General features: G+C 39.4%; 1 protein-coding gene across 1 annotated transcript; it reads right to left on the reverse strand.

The window, feature by feature from the left end:
- Positions 1–748: 748 nt before the first annotated feature.
- On the reverse strand, positions 749–8,732 carry LOC114616387 (cytochrome P450 2J3; the record flags this gene model as incomplete). The annotated part of the gene is made up of 4 exons (XM_028761859.1): positions 8,302–8,732; positions 3,135–3,297; positions 1,300–1,449; positions 749–909 (listed from the first exon to the last, which is right to left on the reverse strand). Coding segments are annotated over exons 1-4 (684 nt in total), but the record flags the coding sequence as incomplete, so codon positions are not given.
- Positions 8,733–11,504: the final 2,772 nt, after the last annotated feature.

Consider the following 11,504-nt stretch of genomic DNA (forward strand, 5'->3'; position numbering starts at 1 on the left):
AAAGGAAATATATGTGGGCAACCTTAGGAGTTAATTTTTCTTTAAAATTGTCTTTCATATACAGAAATATGGCTGAGAGACCAGTAAGCTGTAGGAAATGTTTGGATAACTCTAAAGATTAAAGGGACAAGAATTTGGAGAGCTGGGGATGAAGTTTGAAGACCAAACTTTATGTTACAGTGTTACACAGTAAATATTAATTGAAATAAAAGTAGGATCCACTTTTGAACTTTTAGTTATTTTTTTATGTGCTAATGCAAATTCAAGACAAATGAATGACTGGATTCAGATGAACACTTGAACTAGAATATCAACTACAATGTTATTAACAGCTTCATTAGTATGGAATCATCTCAAATGCCCAAATATTGGGAAAGGATTAATACCAAAAAGTCAAACACTTTTCCCAAACTTAGTCTCAGTTAACCAAAAGCACACAGAGGAATGTCAAAGAGCCTGAACTGGAAATAGGGTGATTTTTTTCAATAACAACAACAGCATTCACACATACACAGTCATCTTGCAAATGTTGGTACTATGTTTAAATATTAGAAAGATTATTTTCATGTAAAAGCTTTGCATATTATCAAAACATTGAAATTGACAGAAGGATTTGAATACATTTGTATGAAACTCAACTTTATGATATTATATCTTGACTGCAAAAGCTCTAAAATATAAAAAGAGGACCCTGTGTATTTGAATTAGTCCAATTCTAATACCCTTCCTGAGATATGAGAGCGCTTACATGGCACATTATTGATGACTCCAAACACACAGCCTCATCCAGTAGCTTCAGCATCTCCTGAAACTGACCGTCATGGTACTCAAAGCGTTCCCCAAAGGTAATAGAGCAAATGATATTGGAAACTGCATTGTTGATATTGAAGTGAGGGTCAAAAGGCTGTCCTGGAGGTGAGAAAAGAGAAAGTTGGGGCATTTAAAGATATTTATCTGCATTGTCTATAAAGAAAACAATCTTTCAGCTAAGTACTGGAGAATGCAGAGAATGAAATAATAGATAGTCTCTGGCTACAGCACATGCACAGGGCTGACATGAACCAAGGTTTCTGTTAATGGCTATAAAGTCAGATTGGTGACCAGGATTTACAGTCAGCAAAGTGATTAATAGACCATTTCATTTGCTAGGCTACAGTCCTCTAGGTCAAGGTCATAGTTATAAGTTTACTGTTCAATCTTCAGTGGCTATGGCCAGGATAAACTCTTAGGCACACAATACGTATGTATTCAACAAACATAAGTCCACAGTCTGCTTCACCTGCACTGTGAAATGCCTACCTCCCTCCTCTCTTATGGCCTCCACAAGATGGTGGGCCTCCTCCTGTATTCGCTGCTCTAAGCTCTTCTTTCCCAATCCAAAGTTCCTCAGTGTCATCAGGGTGAACCTTCTTTGCTCCTTCCATGTCTGGCCACTGGAGAAGATCAATCCTGGAAAGAGGAGAATCTGCATTATGGCATTGTGTGTCTTATTTAAAATTCTCTGATGAACTGGATGGACACATGCATGATGAAAAGAAGGAGGGTCAATAAGGCACCTGGCAGCTATCTAGAGAGACAATCCCAAAGCAACGGAACTAATATTTACTGATTACTTTCATTATTTGTTTAGCATTCCTTGTGTATTATGTGATTTAGTACTTTCAGAATGCAGGCCCATTCTACCTGATGCAAAAACTGAGACACAAGGATAAAGTATACTTTATAAAGGAATATAGCTAGTAGATAGAAACTTTTATTCATGTTTCAGTTTCTCCAGATCTGAAGATTATACTCTGATCACACAAATCTAGAAGTTCATGTTTGTTGGGAATTGGTTTTATTGCTTTGTCTTAATTCAGGTCCCAAAAGCCGTGCTTCCGAACCTGAAGGTTCCTGTCCCCCAGCTCACTTTGATTGGTAATAAAGAATTGCTATACAGCCAATGACTGGGCAGGGAGACAGAGGCAGGATTTTTGATTCAGCCAGCAAAGGACCAATGGAGAGAGGGAAAAGAGAAGAATCACCATGACTCCAGTGAGACAGATCAGATTTAAGAGCTGCATGAGAAAAATCATCCAACAATGTAGGTGGAAAGAGCATGTGGCCCTCGGGGGGGTGGAGGGGAGCTTCCGGGAAAGTAACAAGGCAGCAAAGATAAAATATGGATTTAGAAGGTGTTAAGCCAGGAATACCAGAGGAGAGTGTGTACAAGCTTCAGGGAGGTTTAGAAGTGCCCAGCTATTGAGCTAGGAAGGAAACCCTATTAAAAATATCTTTGTGTATGTGTATCTTTTATTCACAAATCCAGAGAGATCTTGCAGGCTGGGTAGAGGTGTAGTGTGCTGGTCTTGCTGGAATCTAGACCGGTTAACTAATTCACTGGTACACATGTGAAGTTGAATAACAGTAATACACTCACGGATAGTACAAGACACATTATGTAAGAAAGTTTTATGGACAATGTTCTAGACAAAATATACAGTAAAGAGTGAATAAATGACTCGAGAAAGTAAGAAGGATGAGTACCCCACACACAGAGAGTCTAGAAGCAAGGAGGAAGGTCATTCTGGGGTATTCAGCATCCACCAAATTTCATGGCATGTGCAACGCCATCCTTCCCTCAATTTTGTAACTTTCAGAGAAATCCTCAAATCCTTTTAATTCTCCACGTGAAATAAGTTAATACACTTGAATCCTGATATTGACTTTCTGATTATTTTTGAAATGAAAATAAGTATTCATACTAGCCTGTTATATTATTGGCCAGAAGGCTAAAGACCCCTTCTGCCATCACTTTATTGATTGAGTATGAGGAGTTATAAACAAGAAGAGGATCACCAGGAGGAAGGTGACTCATCTATTTTTCTATGGCAGAGGGCTGGATTGGGAAAAGGGAAGTGAGATCACAGTGTGTCTGGCTGGACTTACTACCAAAACATCAAGAGTTGGTGTTCAGGACACATGGTTTCTCCTAAATCTAGAAGGAAGACACTGTAAGTCCTCCTATGAGTATGGCATCCTGCTTCTTTTACAGATGACAGTTGGTTTATGGTAATATCACCAAGTTATAGACAGGAACCTTTACCATGTCACAAAAATAATAAAGCACACCACATCTTGATCAAGAAACTTACCATTTTTGTTAAAGAGATGTTTTCGGAGAAGAGTGACTGGGCGATTCAGAAAATTGTGCTCCATTTGAGTAAAGACTTCTTTGATTAAGGGCATGCCCGTTATAACCACTGAAGGTATGTTAGCAAAATCCAGGCTTAAAACATTTCCATATTTCTTCACAAACTGAAAAATATTACAGTAGTCACAGTTGAGCCCATGTCTGTGTGTCCAAATATAGCAGGCATGTGTGGAGCCAATGGGACTAATGCTGAGATGTCTGTGAGGACTGTGTGGGGGAAGAGGGAAGCAAGCATCTTCTTCTGCAGATATGTGTAGAATTTTTACTTATAATGCATTAAGCTCAATTTTGATACATAATAAGAATACAAATTTCCTTATAGAAAATCCCAACAAATTTAGCAAATCTGAATTTGGTTTGCAGGTAACCTATGTCCCTAGGAGAAGATATGAGGATATGTATAGCAACAAATAGAAAAATTCTCTAACCTGAGGCATCCTGAATTCTAATGACGGCAAAAATATAGTGTATATGACAGTCCAAAAATCAAGGAAGGTCTGTACATGTTTAGTGTAGTTTTATAAAAATCTCTATTTAGCCAGAGAACAATACCCTCAAACATCTTCTATGTACAGAAGATTTCTATGTAACTAATGTGATTAACTCTGAGAGAACTGTGTGCATTTGTATGTGGAGGAGGCATTTTAATGTAATGGAAATGCTTCTTCTCTTCACTACTTTTTAATCCCCTCACTACTATTAGGATTTCCTCCAAACATTTCATTCATGTACTCAGTCAATATAAATTAAATCATCATTAATGAGTTCCTAGATTAAGTTATGCAACCATAAGTATTTGAAATCAACATTTCTATTCTGAAGCATCCTCAAGGCCAGTGAAGGCCAGCTAACTATGTTCATAATCTGCCAAAGGTTAAAGGATATGTTTAAAGTTTGCTGTAGCAAGTATGGAATTATTAACAAATTAAACTATCTGTTTAACCAAAGGAGACTGTGCCCTCCTCATACCGTGCTAGATATACAGAGTGTAATAAAGGCAGAGCCTGGGACTGGAGACTTCCCTGCACCTCTGGAGTGACTTGGACATGTTGGTTCTGTGCTTCACTGTCTATGGACTCTTGGGGAAGTTGCTCTATCTTTTAAAAATTAGAACCTTAGTTATGAAAGGTAAACAATTATTCCACCCATACTGGGTTCTGTAAGGAATAATGAAAGTAGAAAAGGGAAAGTCACTCTGTTTTCTCATTTTAGGCACTCACCCACCATCCACATTGTTGAGAAATTAGCAAGCTTTATATGCAAAGAGTGTGAGGCACAAATCATGATGATGAGAAGGAAAGTACAGTGTGGGTCTCTGGTCATGGATGGTACTCACTGAGTAGTAGATTGGCATTTTTATGTCTTATCACATCAACTTTATAACTCATCACCATAATGAACATTTTCCATTTTCTCAAAAAGACAAAAAGTTGTAAATGATGTAGTGTAGTAAAGAAATCAAAGCTGCTGTCTGTCAGAGGGAATCCCCAGGTATTATGTAAGATTTGAAGAAAAAGACATGACCTTCAGATATCCAACGATCTCAGAATTTAGTGAGTGTAACAGAGTAGGAAGCAGGCATGAGTGTCAGAGATGGAAAGTTCAAGTGGGAGGAGAAGAAGGAAACAGAAGAATAGAAGAAACAAATGTCCATGATGATGTAGAATGTTCAAGTCTGTGAAAATTGAGCTGAACGACTGTGTATGAGCAGTATCAAAGTTTCTTCCCCATATACACTCCACAGTTAGCTTTTTGAAGACCTCACTTCTTCCTTTTGTTCTTCTAAGTCATGTCTAGCTCCAACAGTGGTTTCAAACAGAAGGGCTACAATCCCGATTTCTCATGTTTGTGCTTGTACACCCTACAGAATTGGTCACAGAACCCTAGTCCTATATAAACCATTTCAAACAAATGTAATGTTTTGGTTTCATCTTGGAATCTTACATACACATTACAATACAGCCTATATGCAGCCTTTCTTTAATTTTTAACCAAGAGTGCTGTTTTAAGTTCATTTCATCTCTAGCAAAACTTTCCCTGTGTGGTCACTAAGGACAGACTAAAACACTGTATGTCTTTTCTTCTAGAAGATAGAAGTAATGTACATATAGAAATGTAGATCAGTTTTTAACTTTATCTTCATGAATGTCTCCATGAGTTTTTTAATCCTTTCAAGAAAGATTTATTGGCTCTTTTATAATATTGACAAACTAGTTCTTGGAATAACTAAAATTTGGTTGACGTTAAGATAGTCCTAACTGGTAATAAGTGCCGTCTGGATCCTATGCTTATTCTTGAGGGAGAAACAGCATCTAAGACAGTCGTTCTCAATCTGCAGGTCACGACCCTTTTCACAGAGGTTACCTATGACCATAAAACCAATTATGAAGTAGTAACTAAAATGTGTTATTCTTAGGGGGAGGGGGAGGGTCACCACAATATGAGAAAATGTATTATAGGATTGGAGCATAAGGAAGATTGAGAACCACAGTTCTAAAACAAGGTACTAAAGTTAATGTCTTCTTTCCACAAGCACAAGCTCTTTGACTACATATATTCCTAGCTCAAAAATGGAGCAGTCCCTTTTATTTTACCACAAGATAGACAGGCCAGCTAATTTCCTGGAGTTCTAACCTTTGACCCTCAAGTGTGCCAGGTCTGTCTGCAATTGCTTCACGTGGATTAGATGAGAGGACTTCTCAGACGATGTCATAGCACAGAGGATACTTTCCATTGTGCGACATTGTTAGTCATTTAAAAGAAGTTTTAACTAGATTAAAGTAATGAAGCTCAGAATGATAAATAACCTAAAAACTGGAACTAACAGAAAAAATAGCAACAGAGTGAAATAGGAGGCATAAGATGCAGCAACATCAATAGCAAACAAAAAGTCTGCTATTATCCTACAATGTTCAAACAGCAAGATTCGGCAGAGTGAATGTTCCAAATAAAGAAAAGTAAGACACCTAAGATTAGTGAGACATGGCATTGAGCCATAAATCTTAAGCACTGTGACCTCGAAAGATTTTTTTTTAAACCTAAGGAATGTCAGAGATACACAGAGAGAAGAGAGAAAAAAGTGTTGCAATTTACCCTACTACCAGCAGAGGTGAGAAGGGCTGATAATCTGAAATTGTTTTAGTTTTTGAGAATTTCATACACAAATATGTATTGAAATCAATCCACCCTTCTCTCTTTACCTTCCAACCCCTTCATGGTCATCCCTCCCTCCTCTTTCTCAAATTCATGACCTCCTCTTCTTTAATTAATATTGATTACATATATATGTATATATATGCATATATATGTAATATATACGCACATACACGCACACATACACACACACACACACACACACACACACACACACAGGAAATTAACATATTCATCAATGTCCAATTGTCCCAGAAAAACAGGTGGCAGGTATTGGCAACAACTTTTCCAGGAAAAATAGGGTGTGTGTATGGGACGGGGGGGAAGGAAATATAGACAATGAAATGTGTGAAAAATAGCTAAAACTTCTCAATTTGGCAAAATAAAATCTATGTAAAAAATGCAAACTGCATAAAATCCTCAAAGGAATCAAAAACCAAATAAACGGCACAATCAAATTGAAATTTAAAACAAACAAAACAAATTGAAAACACATGGGGAGGGCATGTTTCTTAGGGGGAAATTGGAAATTATTTCTTACCAGAAACTACAAAGTCCAGAATGAAGTGAGAGGACATCTAAAACCATTAAGTGCAGCAGATTGACAATCCAAGTGTCCACAATCAGTGAAAAGACAGCGTGGGAATAGGTGGGGGGCATTCTGGGGTGGGGCAAAACTAAGAAATTTCCTACTGCCAAAGCCTCCTCCAAAGAAAGGAAGTGCTGAAGGTCAGAAAGGAAACTGAACATGAAAGTCAACAACAAACAAACAAACAAACAAAGATGGATCTATGGGAAGAGGAGCCCGAAGTAAAGACAAGAGACTTTTCTGCCTTTAACTTCCAGCTACACCGGACACTGAAAAGCAGGTTAGCGTCTGATACGGTTCTCAGAATGTGTAGAGACTACACCTGAGATAGCTGCACTACAGAAGGGAGACAGGGTCTGCCATTTTTGTAGCTGTTTCGCTTCCTGTGCAAAATAGCATTAGCAAAGTCTCATGAGCCACCTGTGTGCATTGACGAACACTGAGTACCTGCTGGGAGGGTGGGGCTAGGATACACAGGAGATAGAATGAAAGAGCAAAAGGCAATAAAGAGGTAATTATTTGGAAAGTGTCCATGAAACACACATGCAGGGAATGCAGAATAAAAGAAAAATAGTGGAAAAACAGAAGGAAAATTATGGGATTAAATCCTCAAATAGCAATAAATAATCAGACCTAGCCAGTGTTCACAAGTACTAGAAAGTGACAAGGATGATCACGCAGGGCTGGAGTATTCACTATCTAAGCAGAGAAAATAACCATAGATAACAAAAAACATTAAGTGGAAAAAGGGTCATAGAGCACAAAGACCTTCCACCCATACACGTGTACTATGTACAAATAACAGTCTTTCCTGCACAAGAGGGAGAGCTTCAAGAACTGAATGGAAAAAAAGACAGACTTCTATTGGAGCCGGAGAGGCAGAGAGACTTCAGTGCAACTTTCTCTGGAGTTGATAAAGTCGGTAAGTAGGTGAGCAGTCAGCAAAGATGCAGAAGGATCAAACTAAGCTCAATAAGACAAATCAGAGAACTGATATGTGTGCAGGTCAAGAGAACATACTAAAAAACAAACAAAAACAAAAAAACAAAACTCGACTGGAACTGTAACCAACATCTGGGACATCCCAATTTCTTAAACCAACATGATGTATTTATCAAGATAAATTATTTTGTCATCAAATCTACCTTAAAATACTTACAAGAATTAAAATCACAGACAGTATGTTTTCTGGCCATAAAAATCACACTGGGAATCTTTCAACGGCAGACAACAAGAAAATCTGCAACTATTTGTAACCTGAACACCTAATCTCTGGGTTAGTGGGCTGTCAGTATAACCCTTACAGCCAGGTCCAATCAATATTCAGTCCCAGGAAGCAGCAGGAACTGTTGTTGTCTCTTCCTACCTGCTGAAGGGATAGGTGGGGCTGCTTGGGGTCCAAATGGAACAAACAACCCAAGATGGGCAGGCGCCACGGCCCTGGAGGGTAGTTCTTGGGTCGTCTGTTTTTGAGGAAATCAGCCAGGAACAGAAAGGTGACAGCAGCCAGCAGCAAAGTCCGTAGATAGAGCGAGGCCCAAATGACAGCCACTAGGGAGCCCGCTGCAGCAAGCATGGCTGGTATTCCAGCAGGCTCTTGGGGAAATAAAAATCAGAACTGAGGCAGGTCCCCACCTTCTCTGCCAGTAGCTCCCAGAGTGGGCCAGCCCTGTAGTTAAAATCTTAGTCCCTACAGGGTCCCGCCCAAGTCTCCCCTGCAGACTCTTCCACCCAGCTCTGTTCTCCTCGCCCTTTGGCCAAACTTGCTTCTCAGCTCCCTAAGCCTTTAACAGAGCTTTGACCCCAAAGCTCTTTCACTTTTACCCAGTCTTTCAAAGGATCCAAACAACTCCCTGGCCCCGCCTCAATGCTCTCGGTCACGCCCCTTCCCTAGTTACAAGTCTTCTCTTCAGGCTTTGGAATCTATTCCTGTGGGGGTGGGGAAGGGGTGAATTCCAGGAACAAGCCACTTGAGCATGTCAGGACAGACTTAAGAACCTAGTTCTTATGCAAAGTCTTTCCCTCTGGTTCTCAGGCTTGTGATTTGCATGTAGCCAAGAGAGTATCATGTGTATCTGACCTCTTGTTTTATAAACAATCTTTCACCAGTGACTGCAATTTTCAAAAACAAGAAAGACAGTATCATCTGATGTTTCTGGGCTGTACACCAGGAAGAGCTCTGACCTCTTTATAAGAGCTCAGCAGCTTTGACAGTGCTATTCATGGTGAATAAGTGAATCCAGATTCTTCACCAAAAGAACATCCTGGTCTTAATTCCTCCCCACCCCCAGCTCCCTTTTGTAGTGTTAGAGAATTGAAAGAGGCCCTTGAGCATACTAGCTAATCTTTCCATCATCCATTAGCTTTCTTCCTCTCTCCCTATTAACTTTTAGGATTAGTATGTAATTTAATGGATTTCATTAATGGGCACTTTCATGTTCATGTATTTTCATATATGTATATCACTTTCCACTCCTTCCCTACACTACTGTTATAGGTCCTGCTCTTCCTCAGATTATCCTCTTCTGCATATGGCAGTGTATTTTCCCCTTAAGATTTGCTCCTTCCCTTTCATGGTCCCATTTCTAGTCCCAGACCCTGACCCTGTTTACTCATACACAGTGTAATATTGGCTAGTAATGCAGAAAACAATCTGTGTTTGTCTTTCTGCATCTGGTTTGTTTCACTTTACCTAATGATTGCCAGCTTTCTCTCCCAGCTCTTCCACAGGAGCCTCCAAGTACATTGGGTCTCCAGCATGCAACTTTTCACCCTGTGCCACGTACATAAGATCCTTAAATCCTGTAGCAAGATAGACATGTACAAGCACTAAACATATAGATATACATTCTGTTTACAATTTTTTTATTCAAAAAAAAAAGATAAACTGAATTTTCTAACTTTCCAAGATCTTAAGAGGGAGCCAGAGGAATAGAAAGAGAAACTTAATAAAGCTTAACTGGTTTGTATTTTCTCAACCCTTTTCTGATTTTTTTCCTTTTGCTGAAAACAGATTATTTTCTCTTACAATATGTCCTGATGATACTTTCTCCTTCCTCTACTCTTCCCAGTTTCTTTCAACATGCCCTTTCCTCTGAATCTACTCTTTGTCTCTCAGAAAAGAACAAGTTTCTATGAGACATCAACAAAACAAGACAAAAGCTAGGGTATCAAAGTTGAACACTGCAACCCAACAGTAGGAAAAGAGTCCCCAAAACAGATAAATGAATCAGAAACCCATTCATTCTTTCACTCAGGAGTCCCATTAAAACACTAAACAAATAACTAAAATATATGTGCAGACGCCCTGACAGAGACCTATGGAGGTTCTGTGATTGTTGCTTCAGAGTCTTCGTACTCATAAGTACCTTTCTTAGGTGATTCAGCAGTCTTTGCTCTCCTGGTGTCCTCCATTTCCTCTGGCGCTTACACGCTTTGCCTCATTTTTAAGATTCCCTGAAGTCTGAGGGTAGGGATTTGATGAAGACATCCCATTTAGACTCTGTCCACATAATGTCTGGCTGTGGGTCTCTGTATCTGTTCCCATCTGCTGCCAGAGGAAGCTTCTCTCATGATAACTGTACAATGCACCGATCTACAAGTATACCAAAGTATTTTTAAGAGTCATTTAATTGAACACTTTCTCAGACCAGCAGTGTTTGGTTTTATCCTAGGTTTCTAGGCAATCTAGTCTCTGGTGCTGGTTGTCCAAGAAGTGTTGAATATGAGTTCCTTCTTGAGGAGTGGGCCTTAAGTCAAATCAGACATTGGCTGTCTACTATCACAAGTTCTGTGCTCCATTGCTGTAGCATATGTTACAAACAGTCAAATATTTTGTAGCTGGTTGGTATGCAAGTTCTTTTCTGATAGTCTGAAGAGTATCTTTCTGCACCAAAGAGACTAGAACATAGTGGAAAAGGCCCCATGTAGGCACCATCTTGACTTCTCCACATTCAATATGTTGTGTGGATGCAGTCCTTGGCAGTAGGGCTCCACTGTCAGTTTGCTGAAAGCAACCCTTTGTCCTAACATCAGCCTAGTTTATTTGGGATTTGCATGGGACCACTTTGTCCAACAATTAGACTGAATGTGTTTCAGGACCCCGCAGTCCCATTGCTGGAAACCTTGGCCTGGCTACAAGAGATAGCCAATTTAAAGTCTATATCCCTCATAACCCTGAGTCCTCATTAGGATCACCGTCATAGATTATAGGAAGTTTTCATTATGCTAGGTTTCCATGCCACCCTCCAAATGCCCCCAATTCTACCTTTCTGCAGTTGCTCCCTCCACCAAACTGTCACTTCACCTGATGCTAACCCCACTTCTGTTCTCACCTACCCCAGTCTGCTGTAAAATTTATTCTATTTCTCTCTCCTAGGGAGATCCATGAGTCCCCCATAGACATCTCTTCCCTACTTAACTTTACTGAGCCTACAGATTTTAGCTTACTAATGTCTACTAATAAGTGTATACATACATACTTATCTTTCTGGATCTGGGTTATCTCATTCAAGATTGGTTTTGTAGAGGGAAAAGTTATGGATACTGGGTATATAGAATCCTTTTTAG

Source organism: Grammomys surdaster, unplaced genomic scaffold, assembly GCF_004785775.1.
Source record: "Grammomys surdaster isolate TR1022 unplaced genomic scaffold, NIH_TR_1.0 319140, whole genome shotgun sequence".
Classification (NCBI taxonomy): Eukaryota; Metazoa; Chordata; class Mammalia; order Rodentia; family Muridae; genus Grammomys; species Grammomys surdaster.